We start from the raw sequence: 25,319 nt of genomic DNA on the forward strand, positions 1-25,319 counted from the left end.
TTCTTATGCAACTGGAGAATTATTCACTTTGTGTGTTGGAATTTGCTAAAATTTAAACATTTACATGCATTTACTCAGAGTAGATCGCTGTTAACTAATAACTTTGTCCTTCATTGCTTTTTAATTATTTACCAGGTTAAATATAAAAATGAGAACCAAGATTATAAATTAAATAAAATTTTAGATAGAAGTAATGATTTTTTTGTTTAACTAAAATAAATTGCCTGATTAATCAACTTAAAGTAATTTCTGTAATTTAAGAAAGAATTAAATAAGACACCAAAATTAAGTTTTAATTTCACAACAAATAAAATTTATTCAATTATATATTACAAATATGTACAAGTCATGTAACAAGTAAATATTAAAATAGACATTTTTTTAGAACTATCGTTCAAAAGGCATTATGTTGAAAAAATAGGATTTGTTGTGATCTCACATTGAAACTGTAAAATTATGTTGTTTTTTTTTCTTGAATACCACAACAGACTTTAATGTGTGCGAGACACAATGGACAACACATGAGGAGTGAAGCCGCAAAAAGGACATAACAAATGGCGCAAAAAAAGCTGAACACTTTAGTAAACCTCACAATTAAGTCCACAGTACAGCTCTTTAGGAAAAAAGTACAAACAACGCAACGCATGCACAGCATTTAATTGCCAAAGTCAAAAAACACCAGCTGTGGCGTGGAACTCCAGATGAGGAAGGAAGAAACGGTAAAAACAAAAAACACAACGAAAGCCAACACATGCTTAAGAATTTAAGCCAACAACAACAAGAACATCACAGACGAAGAGGACACTCGATATAAAAACCAACTTTGGTCCATTAAAACATGAGACAGAACGAGTTTACAATCAAAATATCTATTATTTTTTGTTTTTACAAGTTTAAAACAATAATTACATGGCTATTTACAAATGCACAATTTTTTATGTATAAAATAAGTTAAAAAATTAAGAGCACAATCTGTACACAATGTATGAACACTCACTTTGAAAACAATTGAAATCTTTCGGCTGTGTGACCGGTTGTTGTCCACTCTCCTGCTTCTTGCTGCAGCTCCTGGCCCAGCGTTTGGTCTCTGCTCTGTGGCCTGGACCCCCTTTTTTCCTGGTCGGTCCACGATCCCCCTTGTTGCAGTGGCCGTACCCGTTTGGACTCTATAAGAGCTCTGGAGTAAAATCATCTCTTTTCTAAGTGCTCTTTTGTGTTGTCGCCACATTTTAAGTGCTTCACATTTTTCTTTCCTCTTCCTCGAATGAGTCATGAGTCTGCCGCTCGTGTCCGTGATATGGCCGCCTCTGTGGCGAAGCGCGCGTGTCCTACAGTTCATATCGGGGTGAGGTCAAAGTCGTCGTTGACCTCCACGAGCGGGATGTAGAACTCGGGGATCTCGAAGATGCTGGTCGACTTGTAGGTGGCCGGGTCCAGCTCCTGCAGTTTGAGCTGCCACTCCAGACGCTGGACGGCGTTCAGGGCCGCTGCCTCGTGCTGCTGCCTCATCAGAAGACAAGTCTGCCCAGAGGACGAAAGAACAAAAACGGCTCATTGGTACGTCCACACAGATGTTCTCATTCAGATCGAGAGCGTTTATTTCTGGGAAGGAATTCGTCAACCTGCCGTGAAATTCAAACAGATTCTGCTCCTCACGTTAAGTTAATCTGATCTGAAAACAATCCAACTGCAAACAAAAGAGGAATTAACCTGATTTCTGTTTATGTTCAGACAGACAGAACTTCCCGATCTAGATTCTTCACATGCGGATCAGAACTAAGGGTCTAAGGGATACATCTGAGATTTTATTCTATTTGATTTCTGATTGTAATCCGTGAAGAGTTTCCTCCTAAAAAGCAGGAGGATTAAAAAAAACAAACATTTGAGTTTATAAAGAAATACACAGCACAGTTAATTCTCATGGTTTTGTTTCTCCTCTTTCCTTCTTGAAATATTTAAATTATTGCAAATAAGTGACAAAAAAAGTAATTTAAATTTTGACAATATTGGAAAAAGCTAAGGGTTCAACCGTTCATTGTTCATAGATACTGTATCAGTGATGAATCCAGAGTTTCTCCGTTTTTTTTGTTTAGAAAGTGACAAAAATAGAAAATGAATCGTGAAAACTGTCTGTTCCCCATGAAATACGAAATCATCTGAACATGTCTTAGATTTTTGGACCGATGGTTGAAAAACACAAAAGGTTTCAATTTAAAAGATTAAAGAAACAAACAAAAAGAAGCAAATCGACAAAGTCTGCTGGTTGGCTTCCATCTATAAACATGTTAAAGAGACGCAGGGGAAAATTTTACCTTCAGTTTATCGAACTTGTCGTCAACGTCCTGTAACCAGGACATAAACTGCCGAGCGTTGAATCGGTCTCTCACTGAAGTTTTGCCGTCGTCGCTCTGTCAACAGAGCAAAACTATCAAACACTGACTTCTTCACCCGCAACCCGGAAATGGATGAATGTCTTCTGGAGAAAACATGGACTGAGCCACACTGCTTACCTGGACGTCCTGAGGCATGTTATACACTTCAGCATCCAGTAAGACTGTACAGGCACTGAAAGGCAGAGTCTGATTGGCTAGTGTTCTCGCTGCCCGGTAATGAACTCGTAAAACCTCCTGCTCATTTGAAACAATCAGCTTTTCCTGTGAAGAAGGAAACATCGATCAATACTGTCAAGTCACAAAAAACAAACAAACCCAACAAAACAGTACATATCACGTTTAAACTGTCTGTCGTGTTGAGTTTAGGCATTTAAAGCAGAGTTCAGCAAGTTTTAAACATGTACCCTTTCAATGCTGTGTTGCAGTCTGAGCTTCATGCGGACGACCTCTTGCTGTTTGAACATCTCTTTCAGCTGCTCAGGTAGTGACGGAGGAGGCGTTATCTGCACAACAACAGACAGACGTGATTTAAAACACTAAATGAAGGCTGCAGCCTGATGTCTCGATGCATGTGAGTTATCAGACAGCAGTTCTCTGCTGACTTTACTATAATTGAGCATTAACACCAGATTACATAAAATGCTGACGACACTAAGAAATTTCAAACACAGGCTGAGAAGCAGTTTACCAACATACAGAGCCAGGGTTCAGTAGCCTTTTATCAAAACTGAAATCTCTTATCGAAATCAAAATCCCATGATGCTCAGCTTCTAATATTTGCAAGTAATTAAAACCAAAAGTAAAGTTTTCAGCCACAGCCAAGCCGGATTGACAACCTAAATCTACAATCTGAAAATGAGATGAGCAGCATTAGATAAGAAATGTCGAACAGTCTTCACACAACAGAAGCTTATTAAGTCTTGATCCACTACTGGAAATCCCGAGTCAGAGCTGCTTCCCTGTTACTCATCTGAGTTACATTTCCTCTGTCTTAGTCATGTTTGAATTTCCTTTATCTTTCACTGCTCTTGCTCTCAGCCAGTAAAAACCCATCTTCAGTGAGAGCATTTTACTTGTCTGTGCTCTTACAAACCGCAGATCAGCTTGAAATGTGGTATCCTAAAAACTACTGTTGTGACCGTCTCCATTTGCTGCAGGACATCACCCAGCTTCTATGGCAGTGCTCGCAGCTGCTTCTCTAACCTGGAGGGCACTGATCCACATCAGGGAAAACACTGACTATAGACAACTACCTCATACAACCCTACATGACCCGTACCATCACTCTGATGGAGGCAGACTACAGCTGATAGTGAGCAACTGCCACTTTCACTTTGAACACCAAATGCTTGAGGTATGAGCTGTGCGAATGCAGATTAGGAAGTTCATGTTGTTACATCAAGAATTTCCAGACACAAACTGAGGCCAGATGAGAAGAGAGGATGAAACTCACTGTGGGTATACAGAGCTTGCTGAGTGGGTTCCCATCTAAGAGGTATGACCCGTTGAAGGTCACATATTCATCATAATACTGTGGCGGTTGGGGAGTGACGCTACACAACACTTTGCGCTTCTCCTCGATCTTCTTTCGGATGTGCAGGAACTCGTAGTAGGGGTTAGCCCTCTCTGTCTGGTAGGGTTCGATCTCCTCCAGCTTCACAGAGTCGACAATCGCAGCCAGGGACTGCTGGCCCCTCTCCTTCTCCTGTTGATTCGTGCCGCATGGCTGGGAGCTCGGCACTTTAGGCATCTTCCTCTTGCGCGGATGGGGAACGTGGATGTCCACGTCCTCGTCTGCTGAGCGGACCTTGACCTTGGCTCCTGAAGAATCGGAGTCACGGTCTCCAGACTGTGGAGACGAGCTCCCTGAGGTGTTGCTGCTGACGTCGGACTGAACTGCTGGCTGGACGGTGCTTTGACTCGGCTCTTCTCCGGCTGAAGAGGGCTCGGGTTTCTCGTCAGAAGGGGTCACCTCCATCGACTCCGAGGAAGACTCCGCTTTCAAGTCAGACAAAGCTTCAGTAGCGACGCTGCCCTCAGCTGCCAGGTTTTCTGCTGTTACAGTAACAGCGGCGTCACTGTTCTCCGAGCTCTGTGGGGCATCAGTCGATTCTTCGATTTTGTGTTCAGGGCTCATGCAAGACACGCTGTCTTTTCTCTCCATCTGAACATCGAGACATGGGCCTGCCGTGTCGCTGGATGGTTTTGATTTCTTGCAGTCTTGGTTAGCTACATCCAAATCCTCTTGGGAACATTTGGCCTCTGTGTTAGTCTTGCCAAGACCCGGCAAAGACTCCCCTGCTGCGGAGCAGGGAATGTGCGAGCTGGTGGACGGTACAGGGCTTCCCATCCCTTCTGTTTTGAGGCTTTCTGAAATTATTTCCATGCTCTCTGGTTCTGGTCTTTCTGCGTTCTCCAGAAGCTTCTCTTTGTGTTCAGAAACCTGCGAGGCACTGGTTTCTGCCTGCTGCTGGCTCTCCACTCCGGAGGATGGGAGCGCTTCTCTTTGCTGGAAGGTTTTGGTGTTAGTGAGCGCTGATGGTTCGGCAGACACAGAAGCTGTAGGTACCGATGGTTGATCAGGATCCTTGCTGCTGCACTCTGCCTGTGAATTTTCCATCATGCACTGAATATCCCTCACAACAGGAGATTCAGCTTTCTGCTCTGTTGAGCCGGTTTGAGAACCAGAACTCTGAGAGAGGCTTGACTGTGGAATCAAGTTTTTATTCAAAAGGTCTTTGTTTGAAACTTGTGGGGTTAAGCAGCCAGGAGTGCTCCCTTCTCTCTCTGACAAACATTCCGACACTGAATTTGTATGTTGTTGACTACTGAGGTTCTCTTCTGCCTCTGCTGAGCTCTCCCTTGTTCTCAACTCGTCTGAGGGCACACTGGGTTTTGGCAGATTTTCAACAGCTTTACCTTCAGTTACCGAGTTGGCGTCCTCGTCCAGAATAGCCCTGAGGTAGGGAGATTCGTGTCTGCCGGACAGCAGCGTCCGATTACTTTGCGGCGCATCTGGAAGACTGTTGCAATCTTTGTCATGAACAGACGGCGATCTGGTAGCCTGAATGACGAGGGAAGACTGGAGGAATGCAGGCTGAGAGTCTGAGGCTTCCAGGTTCATGTCAGAGTCGTATTCAACGTGTCTGGGTGTTAATGTCGTGGCCTGACATGAATCCTCTGAGCTGGCAACAGAGACCAAGGACACAGACCTGGACATGAGGCCACAGCGTTCGCTCTCTGGTCTGGGAGATCTGTTCAGACAGTTTTCCACAGCCGACATGACCTTTGCATTGATGGAGGGAAGAGTTTTTCCATCAAGCGACATTGTCCTGAGGCTGGTGCCGTCCTTCAGGGGTTTATCTCTGCTGTGGACATCAGAGGTTTCAGAGCTTTTTGAGCGCGTTAGCTCCTTACTCAAACATGGTTCAGTCTTTGTTCTGTCTTTGGGCTTGGGCTTCCCGGGGTCTGCCAGAGGTCGCTGTTTGAGCCTCTCTCGCTCTTTCTGTTTGATTTTCTCAAGATGTTTCCGGTGCCACTGCTCAATCTCCTGGTCCTTCTGACTGAGCATGCGCTCAAAGCTGGTCTGCATCAAATCGTCATTCACGAGCCTCTTTTCTTTTGGCTTGGTGTCTCGTGTTGCTGGCGAGGCTTTTGACTTGGCCTTGTCTGCATCCGTCTCATTGGGTTTCACTTTGCTGATCTTGGCCTGCTGGGAGCGGTCTTTGTGCCTATCTTTATCCTTGTCCTTATGTCTCTCTGAGTCTCTATCGCGGTCTCTCCGGTCACGATCCTTTTCTGGTGTTCTCACAACCTCGTCCTTTGATTTTGTGGATAAGAACTTGCTGCTCTCAGACAGATAGCTCTTCTTCTCTTCTAAAAGCAATTTCAGATTGGAGCTTGAGGAAAGCGTGCCATCTTTTATTTTATCTTTCTTCTTCCTGTCACAGTCTTTTTCTTTGGAGCGATCAGATTTACCATGATCTGTGGTCTTCTCCAGGGGTTTTCCTTTCTTATCAGAGGTTGTGCGATCCTTCTCTCTCTGATCCCCGGCACTAAACTCTCTCTCCTGCTTCTCCCTATCAGACCGTTTGTCAAACTTATCTTTATTTTTCCTGCTATCTTCGTGCTTTTTTGTTGTGGATAAAGATTTCAGTTTTTCATTCTCTTTGTAATTTTTATCTCCAGGCGAGTGGGAAGAAATGGCTCCCGTTCTTTCTTTTTCCTTCCAACGATCCACTGAATTCTGTGGTTCAGCTTTGTCAGAGTGCTCTGTTTTAATCTTTTTTTCCTTGTCAGGATGCCGTTTTTCCATCTTTTCGGGATCCTTTTCCTTTCCTGGGAACCTCTTGTCAGTTTTTTCGCGTGAGCCTTTTTCAGAGGACTCCAGCTGTTCTTGATCAGCTGTGATCCCACTTATGGGTTTCTCTTCTGTCTCCTCTTTCATGCTGTTGCTCTGCAGCGACTCCTCAGGAATCCGCCCTGAGCTGTGGCAGTCCACCCTCTCGTCACGCTCACTCAGTTTTGAATCCTTTACCTTCTCTTCTTTACCAGCAGCCTCCTTCCGCTCTTTTTTCACGGTCTTCTCTTTTTCTCGCTCCTCTCTTGGCCTCTTTTCCTTACTGCTGGAGTGTTTCTCCTTTGTGTTCCTCTCATCTTTTATGGGGGGCGAATCCAAGGTCTTCTGAAGCGTGCTTGTGTCTTCACCTTCCTTTTTTACTGGCAGAGGTTCATCTGTCTCATCACTTTTGAAAAAATTTTCTTTCCAGAACTCTCTGTCAAACTCCAAATTCCTGTGGCTGTCTTTCCTGGCCTCTTTCTGCCTGTGGCGGCTCCGCTCTGCCTCGTACTCCCTCCTGTGTTTGTCCTTCTCCTTGTGTTTAAGTTTATGCTTCTTCACTACTTTGCCGTCTAAGTCAGTCTTTCGTAAGGCACCTTCAGTGCTGTCTATACTGTTTCCTATGCTGCCATCCTTGTATGGGCTCGAATGACCATCGTCCCCGTCTATACTGGAGTCTTTCTGTTGATGTTTGCTCTTTTCCTTGTGCTTACACCCCTTGGTGCTGGAGCCTTCAGTGCAGTAATCTGCATCTGTGTAGTGGTTGTATTTGACACCGTCCACCGGACATGAGCTGTCACTGATGGAAACGCACATCTTAGTATTTTCTTGTTTGAGTGGTGTTTGTTTATCTGTCAGGCTGTGGTTCAGTTTAGGAGATTTTATGGATGATAAATGAAAGAGGTGGACGGATGAGTCATCTTTAGGACTGAAGGACATTTTGAAGGAGTCTTCCTCTCTGCCCTTTTCTGTGCTCTCCGACACAGTTGCTAAAGAGAGGACCAAAGTTTTGCTGTTCTCTTTCCCATCTTCCTGGTTTTCCTTGTTTTTATTCTGGCTCTTACTCTTCCTCTTAACTTTTCCCTTGTCTTTTTGCTCAGCACTGTCTTTTTTAGACCTTGTGTCCGTCTTGAGCCCATCTGAGCTCTGAGAGCAGGTCGGTGAGTTCCTTTTCTCTGAGAGGCTGTCCATTTCGTCGCTGGAGGTGTCTGAGCTACAGTGGACACGGGAAGCCTTCTGTTTTTTCGCCTTAGAGGAGGAATCCCCCTTGCCGCTCTGCTTTCCTGCCACATGATTCCTATCTTTGTCCTCCTTCTCCCGTTGCCGTAGCTCCCTCCGGAGGATGTGTCTGTCGTTCAGGGCTTTACTGAGATCCTCCTCCTCTTCCTCATCTTTGAACTCGTACTCATCCAGCCCTGGCATGGATGATGATGCTTTTATGGCTGGTTTGCCATCAGAGTCTTTTTCAGTATCAGAGTCTTCCATGTTGTCATCCACACTGGATGGATTAACAGAAGGTGGATCTTCAGACTCTGTGGAAAGAAGAGGAGTAATGTTAATCTGGAATAAACGCTAAAACAACAAACTTTATTTTTTCTCTCATAAACAGACCTCGTATGTACTTTCTTCTCAATGAAAGAAATAAAATATAATGTTAAAGTGATTATGAAATCTTCAATGATGCATATAAAAATCTGCCAATAGAGTAAAGTCACTAGTTACAAATCACTGGCATTTAATTTTTAAAGCCATCTGGTCCAACGCCAGTAAAATTACCGTTTACATATCTTAATGTGACTAAAAACAAGAAAGCCTTCAGCCTTCTCTGCATACCTGAAGAGCTGTCATCTTGGTCCGACAGTGGCACCTCTCCTTTTAAAAGCTGCTCCAGCTCCTGGGAGTCTGCAACGTCCACTGGGCGCTCCCCACGTTTGTTGGCCTGAAAGGCGTTTCCACCATGACGTAGTAGCAGCTTCACAATCTACACAAAACAAACAAAAATTGATAGTGAGAAAAATGGAAAATGTTATGAAAATTTTCAAAACGTTTTTAAATAATTTGTTTTCCTTCAAGGCATTTCAAATCATGAAACATACTTGGTGCTAACACACAATGGTTTTGATGGAGACAAATCTTTCTGCCTTGAGTAATTTATATCTACACATTGGGATAGAATTTCTTCTTTTCTGTTCTGTGTCAATTCAGTCAATGCAAGTACAAAACCTCAGCAAAGACTTTTCTTTCATATCCTAGAGTATTGTGGAAGGGTAACCATCAGGTTCAGCTCTTACATCTTTGTGGCCGCTGCTGGAAGCATCGTGGAGTGGCGTATCGTCATCCAGACCCTGCGTGTTTACCTCTGCGCCTGCCGCTATTAAGACTTTGGCCACATCGTAGTAACCAAGATTACAGGCTTCATGGAGAGGAGTCCAGCCTGGTGAGGGCAGAAAACAATGATAGCAGAGGTTACAGAATTCATATGGCTTCTACTTTTTTTCAGCAGATGTCAGCTGGCATCTGTTCATGGAAATAAGACAGGTGGAGTACAGTAAGAGTATATTTAGACTGCATGTGTGCGGACGCTAATAATCTTCACCCCGATGGTGATGATTTTGACTTTGTATCATTAGATGCTAGTCAGCTTTGTGTCATTAATAGCTACTTTACAGACATAATGAAAGCTATTAAATTTTTATCACCTCGGGCATCCTACCTGCAAAGTCTTTGACATTGACGTCAGCTCCCAGACTAATGAGCTCTTTAACTTGCTTGGCATCTCCCCGGATGGCTGCCATGTGAAGGGGCGTTTCCCCTCGCTCGTTCCTCTTGTTGACCTTGTCCTTCTGTCGGGATGACGCGCTGCTGGGGACTTTCTTCTGCACGGGAGTCGTTTGAGAGGGGTGACTGGGGGTAGAATCTGGTCATGGGCAGAGAGAAATAGGACTTAATTGATGCTTAAAGCTAAAGTCTGTCCCATGCTGAGATAACCTGCGATAGAGAAAGCACAGAGTTGAGCTCACAGTGAAACCCTTTTACCATGAACGGGAACGGCTGTGTTTTAGGAGGCATTAATTAAAGGAGCAGTATTTTGGGAATATGCTTAATTGCCCTCTTGCTGAGTTTGAGAAGGTTGATACCAAGTGCACATCTGTTCTGCATGTGGGTCAACATTCACCTACACACTATTAGGCTTCAGTAACATGGCTACATACAGCGCTCCAGACTACGATCATTTACTCACATTATGTGCCCATTTTTTGAGACAATGCTGCAAAATTTCTGAACTAGACGCACTGCTGCAACTAGCAAATATGCCCATTAGTTTTTCTTTTTAAGTCATTGTATCTCAAAGAACACTAGGTGTGTGATGACAACACAGGATGTCAACAATGAAACAATCAATCAATTTGTTTTTCAAAGAACGAGTCAGCGGGTGATTGTCACTTGAAAAACACACACGCAAAAACCACACTTGTGACTCATGTAGATGTGCAAATAAAAGGAACAGCTTGTATCACATTACATTGCTCTTGTAGTTGCCCTATGTTTCTGGTTGACTCCAACTCAGCAATGAGTACAGTAAATAATTACAACATCAGCTAGAAAAACACAGCAATGGAAGAACTACCCAGGTCCTTTACCTAATCAAAGTTACTAGAAGCAAGCACAGCTGGAAAATCGTGTTTGGCCTCACCGCAGGCAGAGTTTAAAATAAGGAAACATTTAATACAGCAACATTACAAATAATAGTACAAGGCAGCTCTAAGGTAATCCCAGAGAACACTCAATGATGGATGACAATTACACATTTTTCCTACAAGCTGAAGTGCCGACCTTCATTCTGCCACTTCGATTGTTGCCACGTATGTGTCAGTCATGTGGACATTAAAGTTGAAGTTGTAGGTGGTAAGCAATTTATTCGTTCTTCATTACTGCATTGTTTTTTTTACAAGACTGGAGCAAGTAATGTTGATGTTGCAAAGAAAAAAAAAAAAAACCATGTGTTATTCCAAATTCCTACCCCTCCAATATGTTAACAAGGTAATTTACCCTTTGAACCATAATTTTAGAGCAGAGCATAGAAATGACAAATTCAACAGGAGCATGTCGCATCCAAAGTTAATTTCACAGAAAACAGATTTGTATTGCTTGGTCAACTTGTTATTCCTCACGTGTTTCAGAAACAGCTATAATACCATGGGGAGTATCAAGGACATGTACAAATCTTCCCACTGCCTTTGGATGATGGAATCTGATGTCAGGATGTCAGCGAGTCCCTGCATGTGGACAGTGTGGTTCGGTCAGGATAAAGCCAGGGACATGCCTGTAAGTTATATTAGCTAAAGTGTTAAATCAAGAACTATCAGTGTCGAGATCTGGTTACAGAACTGACAAGCATAGAGATTTCTTTTCTTTTTCTTTTTGACCCACACTAGCAGGAAAGGAAGAGAGTCCAGTCTGCACAACATCTGGACAAGATGAGGTGATACTGGTGATATTTGGAAACGACTGTGTTTTCTGACAGGAGGGGAAACACAACAAAACAACCTCCATCATCTATAAAGGCGATAATACTATCCAAAATACTGAGGATAAGGAAAGCCAAAGTCAACACTCTTCTCACACTGTTCCTTAAACAGCTATGACTCAAGATTGCGCAACAACCATGAAACAGGTTTTACTAGAAACCCAATAAACTGTATTTACTTATGTCTGTTTATTTCCAGCAGGTATTAATCACTGACTTACATTTCATAAAAAAAAAAAAAGCAATAAGCTGAATCATTTCGCTTAGTTACATATTAGAAGGAAACGATGCAATACCTGTAACACTATTTAAAAACCAATGCAGCTGCTTTCTCTCAAGTTGTTATAGTTAATATTGAGTGTGTAAGCTTGTTAAAATGTGCAAAATGTTTGACTCATTTAACAGTAAACACACACTGATGCATGTTGAGGATGTGGTTAATGGGAGGGCAGACACAAACCTGGACTGTTGGCAGTCATCTGCATTAGGAGAGCCATCTGTTTGCGCTCTGAGAGAGGATACCCAAACAAAAGGTTGGGTGCCTGGGATTTCTTGCCCCCAGCCTCCTTTTTCACCTTCTTCTTGTCTGGTCCATCTTTATCTGCAACAAAACCAAGTACAATTTTAGACACAATGCCAAAGAAAGGTAATTTCTTACAGCAAATTTATCTTCACAGTCACATCGTTCTCCTCCTCCCCTTGTATCTGTTGTGCACGTGAAGAAACAGATGACAAGCATGAGGTTTGAAAAAGAGACAAAAGAACAAAAAGACAGCATTTTCTTAAGCCAGCCAAGTGCAGACGGCACTCCTCGCCGCCCCCACCCCTCCCCCCGTCTCCGTTGGTCAGTTGTTACTAAACACAGACATGCGTGAGCTGTAACAGGGGCAGATGCATGGCGAAAACACACACACACGTGCATGTGTATGTGTGCCTACAGCAGCATAGTAGCGCAAAGTGGGTGATGTGACTTGAAGAGGGTACGGGGGTTGAGGATCGGGCTGCAGCGATTACCTGCGTATATCCTGCAGGGAGGCACTAATCTCTCTCCCCAGGTCTCACTCGACTGGCCTGGGTCTGAGTCATCTACAGTGCAAAGCAGAGAGGATGGGAAGGGGAAAGAGGAGGAGGGAGGGGAGAGCAGGGGGAGGAGGGGGTGGGGTTGGAAGGGTGGGAAAGCACTGCATTAACGCTCTCACTCTCTCACGCACTCTCTCTCTCACCCTCCGCATCTTGCATGTACTCAAATACAGACAGGCACCAAGGCAGACTCTCACTCCACGCATAGATTATGAGTCATGGCTACACAAGAGACAACATCCAGTCTGAGGTGTCAAAGGATTCAATACTTCCTCTCTGCCTACAGCTCACACAGGACCTGAGGGGCTCTATGGCAAAGGCTGCTGGGAGGGCGAAGCTGCCCTCAGCGCTTGTTTGAGTTTACAACTTGTGGAACACAAGTTATAGTCAGTGGATTCAAAATTGAGGCTTCTGGTCTGTACAAATGACGCTGGACCACACAATGAAAATCATTACATTGAGCTTTTGTGCTGCAGAAGAAATGTAAAATGTATCACAGTAGTTCATTTAAAGTAATTACAGCTGGGTGACCAAACAAACTATTTTCAGGTTTCAAATCTGATGTAAACATAGAGCTAAACATTTAACTGTTTAACTGATGGAAGCAGAATTGTTTATTTATATGAGTAAAAGAGGCAAGATGAAGGAACGCTGTCTCCACTGTGAAGGTGAGCGCATTTTATCTCACACAGAGCAGTCGAGTTCAAGTGCAGGGACCATTTTAGGGTTTCAAGGAGACTGCTGTGATTATACTTATGTTTTCATGTGACATTTATGTTGTCAAATACCATAAAAAAGTAAAAAGCAAGAATGTCTCCCAGTATTTTCTGTGACTCTCATCCCCAAGACAGATGATTCATACATGACTTCCATTTACTGTTTTTCCTTGGCCTTGTTAGGAGAAAAATCCATAAATATGTTGGTTTATTTTCTACATTATGCATTATTTTATTCCACACAACAGGCCACAACGTCATCCGCATAATCAAGTTTGGATCCTGTTGGCAAACAAATCTGAACCCAGTGACCCATGAAACCTCCCCTATAGAAATGGTCTAACAGCAGGCCGCCAGGGGGCACTGTGAGGACATGGCAGCGAGCCAGCAGCATGGCCGCTGGAAGAGGAGAAAGGAGGATCATCGACTGTCCTTACCCGTGTCTGAGTCTCGCTCCTCTGTGCGGGGCGGACTGGTAGTGAAGGAGAGCTTGCGCTTCATGGAAGACTTGGCTTTCCCTTCTTTCCCCAGCAATTCACTCCGGTCCAGCTTCGGAGTTTTGGTGAAAGGGGACAACTTGTCTTTGCTCTGTCAGAGACAAGTAGGAAACAAACATGAAATAAATTAGAAATTAAATCCAACAAAGGTGTGGCCACTTCTGAGTTGTGTGTGCCTACATATGTAAATATAGTCATGACAGAGCCAACAACATCTGAAAATATCTGTTAACAGGCCTAATAGCAAACCAGTTGCGATTAGGATGTTGGCAGCATTTCATTTTGCTAAAATGTGACACAAACACAAACTACACATGATCACATTGCAAGCTCTGTTGTTAGTCTGCAACATATTGTTTGGGTCTTGCAGGCAGCAGGTTTGCCAGCATGACTCACTAAAATCTTAGTCCCAAGGCGGGGTCTCTGCCCAGTGAAGAGTACAAGATTAGGAGTGACTAGTTTTCTGCTGCTTGCATACAAATAAAAATTCAAACAAATAATAGAAAGAAGTCTACACTTGCAGTGTGACCATTTTCGCAGCACTAAGTTCTGTTACCATAAACTAGTTCATTACTAACAGCACAGACCTAATTCAATCCTAAAACAAACATTTCACACACAGATGGAAAGCACAGCTTGTCACAACTGTACCTTAAAAAAAAAATCAAACTAATGTGGCTAAATAAGTACAAAACAGGAGGTCACAGCAAAACCAGCACATCTGCTCTACCACACTGTATTACACTTCCAGTTACTGCGTTCTTGTACCCTGATCTGCATACAAAGCCTTTTCAGTGCCATTACTTTTTTTGTGCTGCACTTTAGTGCAGGAAAATACATTTCTGGCAGGAGGAAAAATGTCTGCAGTGTGGTGCTTCTTTGATCTCAGTGAAGCAATGTGCCAGCTGTGCAGAGATGGAGTGTCTGGCGGCGTTGAAAGTAGAGGAGAGTTACAATGAGAGGCACTTTTGCCTCAAAAATAAAAGCAGATGTATTGTGTTTCATTTACTGCTAGAAATGTAATCAAATAGTGTTGGGGGGCTAAAGCAAAGTCAGTTGTTTTATATTAAAGCAGTGTATCTTAAATAAATACTCAATGGCTGGTCCTCAGTTGGTTTGCTGTATCAAAAACAGTTGGGTGAATTTCTGGTCAGATTCACATTTATAGTGCATATGTGATCAAATCACAATGATAACAGCTCTGTCAACATACACATGCAAGGCTCCCAGATGAAATGTAATATAGTGTACATATAATGTATATAAAATCTTAGCAAAAGGTAGCTGGGTGCAGAAATGCGTTTTGAGCAAAAATCAGATGTTTCAGTACTGAAACTCTTAAGTTGATCTGTTTGACATATCATCCCCTTTAACAGACAGTGATTCACAAAACTGCTGAAGTATGACTACTGTGTCAGGAAGATGATCTTCACACTCAAATATGTGATTCACATGTAAGATCTGGTATTCAGTGACACTACTACACGAACCTTGACGGAAGATTAACTTGTCAGCTGCTGTTTCTAATGACAAAAAACAACTTTGAACCACAACTATGAAGCTAATATGGACCAAAAATTTTGCTCAGATGAAATGGAACATGGACATCTGCAAATCCAAGATAACTGGGCAAACGCCATCTGCTGATAAGGAACAGGAGATAAGACGGACCAGAACAGCTTGGATTTTGTCAACTGTTTTCCAAATCACAAATGAACTCTTGAACTTCTGAATCAAATGTTTTTGCTGTATTTAGAGTATTTTGTGACTGTATTTTTCCCTAGAGATTACGATGGAAAAATCATCTTGTATTTGAGGACTAGACGGTTGTATGTTTTCTACAAAGTGTGTTGCATTATGGGTTGTTTGTAGTCTTAATGTTGCTGGGTAATCAAGTGTTCCAAACCAGTCTATAGTAAGTCTTTGAGAATTGGTGAGCCCAGTATCACATACAGGAGTTTCAGATGGCAAGTGTAATGTTGTTTTACAGCCACAGAGGAAATAAAAAAAAGAAGTGAAAAGAACTTCACAGCATCTCTGATGTCTCCAATGCAGAAATGACCCAGAAAAAAAAAATCATCTAACATCCAAGAATTACAGCTTAGACATATGATGAAGAGACTGTCTGAAATATGCTGTCAGAGAAAATGACAGGAGAGAGTGAGTCTGTGACAAGATATGGATATTACGAGGTCCACATGTTACTGTGTTTCGTATTTCATGTATATTAGAGGGAAATATTCTCAGCAGAAGGTAGTTTTTTGCAAGTATTCATAAAAAAAAACAAAAAAAAACAAGGGGTTTTCTGTTTGATAGCCATCCTTCTGCATAATGATGTAATGTTTTAAATAAACAACAACAATTTGGCTACAGCAGCAAGAATGAGCTTTGAATCTCTGCTCAATTCTCCACTGTATAGCCATATAGGTCAGATCTGAAAAAGGGGTCAAATTCCAATTCATTTATGCAGAAAGCTTTAATTAAAATACAAAATACATGAAACTTTGTCTCCTCTTCAGCGCTATGGTGCATCTGTGCCCACGTACCTTCTTCCCTGCCTGCTTATCCACCATGGCTCCATCTCTGTCGCTCCCAGGTTTGGCCATGGTGCGGCACCTGACTAGCTGTGACAGCTAAAGCTCAGTATGGTCATCATGCACCTGGAGACAGACAAAACAACAGCAAAGAGTGATTTCAACTCTGCCACATCACAGTCTGAGCGAATGGCCGGCTTCCTGTTTCTTTAGACTTGGTGTAAACAGGCGGTGTGAGCAGCAGACACTGGGAAGACATTTTTAAATACATGTACAATTAAATGGCAATCCTTCATAGAGACTGTTTACAGGTTAGGCTCTCAAACATCTAGGGCTCAGTTAAATAAAGTCCCTTCAGCAGAGGGAGGAGTGGCAATAAATAAAAGTGAATTACTACAAATTGTAACTTCTTGTGTTTCCTGTAGGATGTAGGTTGAGTGGATCAGTAATCAGGTTTTTTGTTTTTTCTTAAGTGAAATTTCCATTACACTTCTTGAGGCCAACCTTTAAAACACAGGCAGGAAACAACTACAGCAGGCAACATGAATCACAACTTTGGGGACTTAAGTTTTTCAAAGGAAAACGTCCCCCTACATGTTGTTACTCTGGCCTACTCATCAGTGTAACCTTCTGATGTGGTTTGTGTTAACGTAGTAACATATGTAGTAGTGTCAATTGGGGAACGGGGAACATCTGCAATGAACGGAGAAAGTACAACACTCAGCTGAAAGTGCTCATGAAGCCGACATGGCATGTGTCATTTCGCTTGTCGCCTAAAACATCAAGTCATCAGACCCTCTTCAAAAGAACCACCTACAAACTTTCCCTGATCCTCTTTTACACACACTCAAATAAAGAGCATCGATTCAAAGGAAATATGTCGTTACCATATGAAAGTCCCTCACAGTTTGCTCTTTATGAACAAACCTAAAAGCCACTGATAAGGTATTTAGCAGCCACCAACACTGAATCCACTAACAAGGAAACGTGCACAATTGTTTCTTTTGTACGCTTTGAACTAGGTTGACCCACCTTGCTCAATAGTTCATGACAAATGATCCCATCATTAATTTGATCAAACAATTAATCCCATAATTTATTTATTAAATCATTTATAACTGAAAACTTGTTTTCACCAGATCTGGGTGCTCTTTTGTTCAAATAATTAAAACCAACAATACGCAACTGACAAATTTTACAGTTGCTGTTGAGGATGAATTAATGCCTTTTGCTGGAAGTATAACATATGTTGAGAGGTTTCATTTAAGATAAGGGAAAGCAGAAATTTCCCACATTTATGAAGCTGGGAACTTCAGATGTTTTGCATTTTTGCTTGAAATTTATTTGTTCAGAACAATTGATAATTTACACGTCCAGTTTGTATCCATGTGTGGAGCCGTCCTATCACGTAGGTCTTTGCGTGATTGCAAACGTATAATCCTGTGAGATATACTGCAGTAAGCTTATGTGCAGTTGATGCAAAATTAGTGGTAAATTCAGAATGTTGACCAATGCTAAGGCAGATGCAAAGGCTTAAACATCAGAAATTGATGTGACAATTTTAAATGCAATTCTTACACTTTGATACACTTACAATTCGATTTCAGTAAATTCGAGGTGACCTTGGCATATAATGGTACTATATCGTGTGTACTATATAGATACATAGTACAATATAGCGATTAAATTACTTTGACGTTAATAAAAAGCAGGTCACATTTGAATAGTTGGAAATATAATGTGCATTTCCAGACATAATTCAGCCAGTTTACACTGTAAATCATTTTTAATAAGACCAGGCTTCTTAATGGAATCCAACATTTTGTTTCTTCAAATGCCTTTATAAGCTTTACTGATCCCAAGTAATGGTACAGTGTTGACAGGTATCGTTTTTTCTACACAGCCCTGCTGCACAGCTGAGGCCAGTGAGAGGTCCATCATTAGTCAGCAGATATCCAGTATGCAGCAGCATTGTCATTCAGCCAGCTGAAAGGGAGAATTGAGCAGCCCACAGTGAGCACGGTGGTGCTAAGAGGCTCGTGTATCAGGGGTATTAGAGCAGTATGGACAGCCCCGAACCAGACCAGAAAACAAACGCTGACAGGACTCCAATATGGCCCAGAGACTAGCGAGGAGGGTGTGACTATAATTACAGAGGTATTTGGGCACTTGCCAGTTCGGCATTCACATTCACTGCATTTCATGAGCAGCTCAGGGCTGCATAAGCCTCTGCGAGCTCTGCCGTTAACCTTGGACTGTTTCAAGTCTAGCTCAAACTCCTGCCTTCATGATTGTTGGAGTTCATATAGATGGAAAGAAACACCATTCACTATCATGTATCACTATATGTTGGCCTGACAAAAGTAATTAAAAGACATCTCACTAGATTTCATAAATCTGATGGGTAATTTTTACTTTTCCATCTCTCCAATATAAAAATGCTAATGATTCACTCAAAGCCTTGACATCGGTAATACAAATTGTTCTACTTCACTAATGAAGTTGGTATGGTGGCCACACTGTTGGTTCTCCTGAAAAGCAAATGTCCCTGTATATATTTATAACTTGAACTCCACTGGTTCCCGACTAATAACAATAACAACCATTTCCCTGTAGCACTGGGCCATGTCGGCCCTGACATCGGCGCGCCTGCTTCAGTGTCTGCCCTTGCATGAATGTAGCAGTTTTGGTGGGGGTTTGAAGAGTGAGTGTGTGTGTGTGTGTGTGGATGGGGGGTGGCTGGTGCAGAGATGTGCGTTGGAGGGGGATAAAACGTGTGGTGGTGTAGCGGAGATGGATGAAAAGCACACACAGTACAGTAACCTGATCCACTGACTGCAGGATGGGACAGGGAGGGAAGAGGGCTAAGAATAGCGCTGAGCCTGACACAGAGTACGCCACCACCGTCACCTCCACCAACAGCAGCAGAAGCAGCAGCATTACTCCAGAGTACTGCCTGCTGTGAGCTCTCAGACGCACCATGTGGAAAATACATGTGATTTTCCCCTTGGTCTCCCATGTGGCCACACTTACGTCTGCACACACAAAGAAAACTACTGACAAACAAGCTCTCGATACATTTCTCTGCTCCAAAAAAGGTACAAATAATTACCCACTGTGAATTCTTCACAAGAATATCAAAAAACTACAAATCACACTGGAGTCTGTTTTTCCCTGCATATGTCGTGGAACGCACTCAAAAGAGACACACTACACTTGCTGCGACAGTAAACAGCCGGTCACGTGATAATGGTCCTGTATGCAGTCAGGCTAAATGATGGGGGGAGGTCTCTCAGCTGCGGATCCACTCCAAGCTTTCGTCTCTTCCTCCTCCTCCCTAATGAGGAGCAGGACAAAGCCAGGCGCAAAGGCCCGATTACAGAGACTACAGAGGAGAGGCAGAAGAGGCAACAATAACCAGTAAAGAGCCAGTGTGTACAGACACGGGTTACCAGTTTACATGTTTATATTATACACCCAAAAATAAATATGCCACAATATGTTAACCTAATGTATAATGTGCCCTAGAAATTCCAAATTATGAAACCCATGTCCTGAGGATTAAACAAAGGGAACCCCACAATATCAAACAGTCCACAATTTTGTTAAATGATGGAACACAGATGAATTCCATTTCTCATCTAGTTTATTATATTTGTATGTACAAATATGTCTAATGTCAATAAATTGTTGTGGCTTTGACATTCAGTAAAAACTAATAATTTTTACATATTTGAGATTTGGAAAGTCTTGTTTTTATTTGACTGAACACAAATATATTGGCAGACATTGCAACTTGGATGGCTGCCATTTCAGAAGGAATAGTTAACATTGGTTTTTCTATGATAAATATAAAAGTAATGATGGGATGTGATAAGCATGTTCTCTTACATTTGAATATGTGATTTATAGGCTGGCGCATCTCTGTAGCGCTACAACACATTTGGCCTTTATTATAGGATGAAAGAATGGACATTTGTGCAGAGCCTGTGATTTGGCCATAATGCAAGTTCCACAATATTTAAATTAACTCTTATCATTGTTGAATGGAGCACAATGTTTCTTTTAATATAATGGTGGATTAATTACCAATAACAGTAACTAGTTTTACTCTATGTATTACTGAGATAACTGTAAAATTCAAGTAAAAAGTTGAAGCCTGAATTAGCTTTAAAAAGCATATATATGGTTGTTATATATTATTTATAAAAATATAATAAAAGTAAATGCACTTCTTCTTGTACTGCTTGGCCACTTTCATGCAACCCATTCAATTCAACTGTGAATTCAAAAGCATAACATTTCCAGCAGGAAAAAATGCACTCCTCCTCCTGTCACCAGCGAGTCTGAACTGAAGGCATATTTCGACATGGACAAACAAACAGCAAGTGACACTGGATCCCTCAAGGCGTCAGTTCACCTCTCTCTACCCTAACCCCAGACAGACACAACATGCCTTCTCTAACCAGAATGTCTGGCCTTCGTTACAGCTTTTGTTGGGTTGCATAAATGCATCAGTCAAAGATTTGGTTCCACATCTTCTCCATTGGAAAAGCATGGACTACTACTGGCAATAAAGATGAATAAATATTACAGGCAAACACCATTAAAAGGCTGCCAACGTTTCACAGAAGCCGATACATTCTTTCCCCAAGGTGCCAGCCACTCTCAAAGGTTAAATCTGGCTAATTAAAGCACCAAATTAAACTGGTGAGTTAAATTAAGGCTTTTTGGGGGGGCATTACCTGTTGCAGTAGTAGTTTCTGCCCACTCTACAGTAGACTGAGCATTCTCCTTTAATGTATCCCAGGACAAATTATCTTAATTTGCAAAAGATACTTTGGGATGCAGACATTTTTTAGCTTAATTCATAATAATCCAAGCGTTAAGCCATCATAAGACCCAGAAATAATGTACTTTGTGTCCTAAATGCGTATTCTTATGTAAGATTGAGTGCTGAACTGTTTCACAGCCTCAGCCATCACTTAAAAGCATCCATAAAACAGGAATAGCCCTAAATTTACTAGGGAGAGGCACAGGGCACGGCCTGCACACAAATCAAAACCCTTGTAAAATAACCTAATGTTTGTACGCAAGAGGCGTCAATAGGGTTAACTTTATAGACAGAAGACGAAGGCTCAGCCCAGGACTCACTCAAACATGCCCATTAAACTGGTCTGAGAGCCTGAGAGCCTTAAGAAGCCGTCCACCATGGCTCTGTATGTAGGTTAATGATCAGATACCCAAGCAGTGGACAAGAACAATGAAGCCTTTACTGCTGATTATGGGTTAAAAAAAAAAAAAGAGGAGGGGGTAGGGAATGAGGGAGGGATTAGAGCAAAGGTTAGGACCTAGGCGTGGATCTTGTTCTTATTTCCACCGCAGCGTCAAGGTCACATGACTGAACCAAACACTGGGGAACTGTTGCTGTTAGACTTTCAAAGAAATGTTAATCTCGCAACAAGAAAATCTAAAATCTGTAAAATATTCAAATTGACACTAATTACAGTGAGCAATGCATGCAAGATATACTTGCCTTTTTATTGTTTATTTGTGCAGACACAATGTCTCAGTAATTTGTGAACTAAATGTAATTCTTATGTTCTTACAACGTGAATTCATTTACACATTCTCGAACATTTTTGAAGATCCTGAAGGCAGATAAGCCTACTGAATGAGTAACATGTAATATCAGCTGTTAACAAGGTGTCACAAGCACAAGAAATCTCCAACCATAGGGTTTCGTGAGAGCAACCAGGAGGCCTCAGCCTAAAAAAAAAAAAAAAAATAAACCATGACAGAAATATTGTGTCAATTTTCATTATGTCATTCAAGACACTACTCCTACACCTGTCACATCCTATCAGTCTCAATGACATGTCAATCTGATCACGGTACTGACACATGGCTGCCTGTGCTTTGCCAAAACCGCAGCTTTGCAGCGCCAGAGTAAGCATCGACAAGGCCAGCGTGCAAAGGTTGACACAGCATCTGTGTCTTTAGACTGAGGAGGATACAAGGACATTGAGCATGCAGGTTCTTTGATCAACAGTCATGCAGCATGAAAATTAATATCTGTTTCATTTATGTATATCACTGCATAGCTTTGTAGCTTGTGCAGATTATCGAGCCATACTTCCTACAGATCACGTGCCGAAGGTGAATAATTACTTCCTTACTTGCACATTAATAATAATAACATAAAAAAGAAAAAAAAAATAGCTTCCCATGTGTTTTGTTGCACAAGAGTTTATGTTCACTACTAAGGTACAAAATAAAGGGAAAGAAGCAACGTTTTAAGATGATTTCTTTTAAGTTTTCTTACTGCATAGTAGCATAATATAGTGATATTAATGAATAGAAGAGGCTGAAGCTAATGCTATGAATCTATTCATTAACTGATTCAACCATTATCTAAAGCCAAAGATTACTCGCTTTATGGGCGAGTCTAGAAAAATAATAATGAATGAATAATCTTGTAAATTAACCGAATAATGTTCTAGTCATTTCCGTGATACTTCGATGAGGATAGAAGGGATAGAAATTATTTGTTTATTTTAAAACTGCATTCTTAATACACAGTAAAAACAAAACTTCAACCCTTGCCTGGAGGTAACAACTCATTCACAGCAATGTTAGTGTTCTCGATTGGATGCATTTCTGTAGTTACCGTTGATTTGGAAACATCACTTTCTCAATATTGATCTTCAGTTCTTATGAATTGCAGTTCTGTTTTAGGAGTTTGAACCTTTATCTTCTTTTCTTCCATTTTACAGTACCAGAACATGAAACAGGAAACCTGCAAAGCAATTTATGCCAGCTGCTCATTGTGTTCACTGTATAAATTGGTTTTAAAGCGGCTTTGTACTTTGGTTGCAGAGGTAGCTGATTCTGACAAACCCTTATCTCGGTATATCAACTCCACAATTTTTTTAAATTCTTGGTCAACAAATGAATACATGACATAGGAATAATTGACAGCATGGTTTTGGCCAAAAATCTGCACCACACCTGCAGTTGCAGCATCTTTCACCAGCAAATAGACATTTACAGTTATATAAACTTAAATGCAAACATGGGACACTGGCCAACACTGAAATGGGAATCATCTGATGTGAAGCCCACCCAGACAACAGTGCCACTGATGTTGATGTTAACAATATTAATCCTCAGGACATTCAGGTAACGATAATGCCACTAAACTGAAGCAGCAGTCTGACAACGACTTTCAGGATAAGTGGCTCAGAAGATAGCCTTCTTCCAAATATAAGTGAAACAAGCAACTTTTAAAATAGGAGGCACTGAGCCCTTTACCAGCCAATATTGTAAACATATCAACATTAAGTGGATTTCAAATCACGTTTTTTCACACAAAAGTCTTAAAAAATAAACACGGGGCAGATTCTCCTTGGACCGATGTCATGATTCTGCATTCAGCCACAGAAAAATATTTTAAACTGACTTAAGCATTATTACATGATATACGCACCCCCTGCTTGACAAACACACAGAGCATGTATCCCTCTTTAAGGCATACAAAGAAAGTAACAATTTTAAAAAATCTATTCCCAGAGTACATTTCATTGCAGAAACATTGAGTAGACTACATGTCGCTTCTTCAGCAATATGCACAACTAATCAGCAAATTAACTGTTAATAGATGTGGCTATGTTGTTTTTTTTAGTCCAAACCTAACAGAAGCAAGTAAAGACATGAACAGTACACTGTGCCACTGTCAATGATTAGACAAATTTGAAAAAAGTTCACGGGTAAAGCAATAATATGTTTAATTCCACATGAATATTTTCATGTAAAACCGCTCAAAATAAAGAAATTGCCCTCTTTCTCAATAACTACATTTATTTTACAGTAGGAGAATCTCAGGCCAGAGAAGTCATGGTCACTGAAAGAGCCAAAGTAAACAGGATATGACGGCTTTCTTTGGTATTAGTAAAGTAGCCTGCAAACAAACACAGCTATTGTCAATTTGTCTTCCTTAATTTTAAACTATAAAGAGACATTTATCTCTCATTATCAATTTATAAAGGAAAGCTTTAAGGTCACATTTTTAATGAAAAAAAAAAAAAAAACAACTTATTTTACAATAAGGCTTTTCCTGGGTTTCTGTTTGCATTCCTGCATTGTATTTTGAGTCCTGTAAAGAGGAATTAGCGGTCTTTAAAAGCACATGGTGGATTATCAACGCAACATCAGCCGTTACACATAGAGATACAACATTCAACATACCAAACAAAAACAACAGTCTGCACACATTCAGCTGCTGGCAAAGGCTTGCACATGTTGTGTAATCAGGAGACTCCACCCTCTTCACACACAAATACACATGCATGCACAAACGCATACTTGCTGGGCCTCTCAAAGACAGATACTCTACTGCCGGAGCCAACTGCAGATAGGCTCATGCCTGGGTAAAGGCCTTTCATATCATAGATGGCACTAGTGCTTTTATCACGGTCTTGTTTGAACTGCAACACAAGAAACATGGGTGACAACTTAAAGTGAAAGTGATACAAAGCAGAATGTTAAGCCATCTGGAGAGGTTGAAATAGATGGTTTCTGGCTTTGCTCTCAGTGTTTGGGATTTCTTTCCATTTAATGAAAGCTTCCTAAATTTCTTTCAACCTTCTCTACCGATTCACTCAACATGACAATTCTAATAGTAAATGCGTAACACCAAACAAGCACTAATCCTCAATTTGTTGAAAAAAAAAACAACACACAAAACAAAACAAAAAACTGACGGTTGTGGGGGATTTCCCTGAAGATACAGCTCTGGTGTTATAACTCAAAACAAAAAAGAGGAACTACATTAATAGGGTTAGAGTAAAAGGCCACCAAACTTGAAGTAATAGCATAGCTTTACTAGGGCCAGATTTTACAACAGCTCTGTGTTCCTGATGAAATGCTGTAAGATGACTTTAGAAAATAAGCCCAGTCGACAAAACCCCAAACACCTCACAGTCTTGTGGATGAACAACACATTTCAGACGCCTCTTAAAGTCCACATAAAAGAGCCTAAACATGAAGCGAGTTCCAGTGAACCTCACACAGCAGGTTTTAGTCCACCATTACAGACCATAATGTGTGACTCCAAGAGGCATTTGTATGGCTTAAATTCTGTCTGGAAAGGCAATAGAAACCACGGTATGGTTCCCAGTTACACTTACAGTAGGTTCTCCCTGTTGTAATGTTTCTCAAACAAGGGAATCAT

At 41.4% G+C, this 25,319-nt stretch overlaps 1 protein-coding gene across 2 annotated transcripts in view; it reads right to left on the reverse strand.

Moving 5' to 3' along the window:
* Positions 1 to 412: 412 nt before the first annotated feature.
* Positions 413 to 25,319, reverse strand: part of ankrd12 (ankyrin repeat domain 12) — a 29,946-nt gene continuing 5,039 nt past the window's right edge. Inside the window, exons 2-13 of one of the 2 annotated variants that reach the window (XM_029524352.1) lie at positions 16,100 to 16,213; positions 13,494 to 13,644; positions 12,275 to 12,346; positions 11,721 to 11,861; positions 9,446 to 9,649; positions 9,024 to 9,166; positions 8,566 to 8,713; positions 3,847 to 8,264; positions 2,798 to 2,896; positions 2,511 to 2,654; positions 2,313 to 2,408; positions 413 to 1,521 (exon numbers count right to left, since the gene is read on the reverse strand). In XM_029524352.1, coding sequence (XP_029380212.1) covers positions 1,336 to 1,521; positions 2,313 to 2,408; positions 2,511 to 2,654; positions 2,798 to 2,896; positions 3,847 to 8,264; positions 8,566 to 8,713; positions 9,024 to 9,166; positions 9,446 to 9,649; positions 11,721 to 11,861; positions 12,275 to 12,346; positions 13,494 to 13,644; positions 16,100 to 16,159 — 5,862 coding nt within the window. In that variant the 5' untranslated portion in view covers positions 16,160 to 16,213 and the 3' untranslated portion in view covers positions 413 to 1,335. The remainder of the gene's footprint in view (positions 1,522 to 2,312; positions 2,409 to 2,510; positions 2,655 to 2,797; positions 2,897 to 3,846; positions 8,265 to 8,565; positions 8,714 to 9,023; positions 9,167 to 9,445; positions 9,650 to 11,720; positions 11,862 to 12,274; positions 12,347 to 13,493; positions 13,645 to 16,099; positions 16,214 to 25,319) is intronic. The other variant, XM_029524353.1, reaches the window with a different exon arrangement.

This window comes from Echeneis naucrates, chromosome 17 (assembly GCF_900963305.1).
Source record: "Echeneis naucrates chromosome 17, fEcheNa1.1, whole genome shotgun sequence".
Classification (NCBI taxonomy): domain Eukaryota; kingdom Metazoa; phylum Chordata; class Actinopteri; order Carangiformes; family Echeneidae; genus Echeneis; species Echeneis naucrates.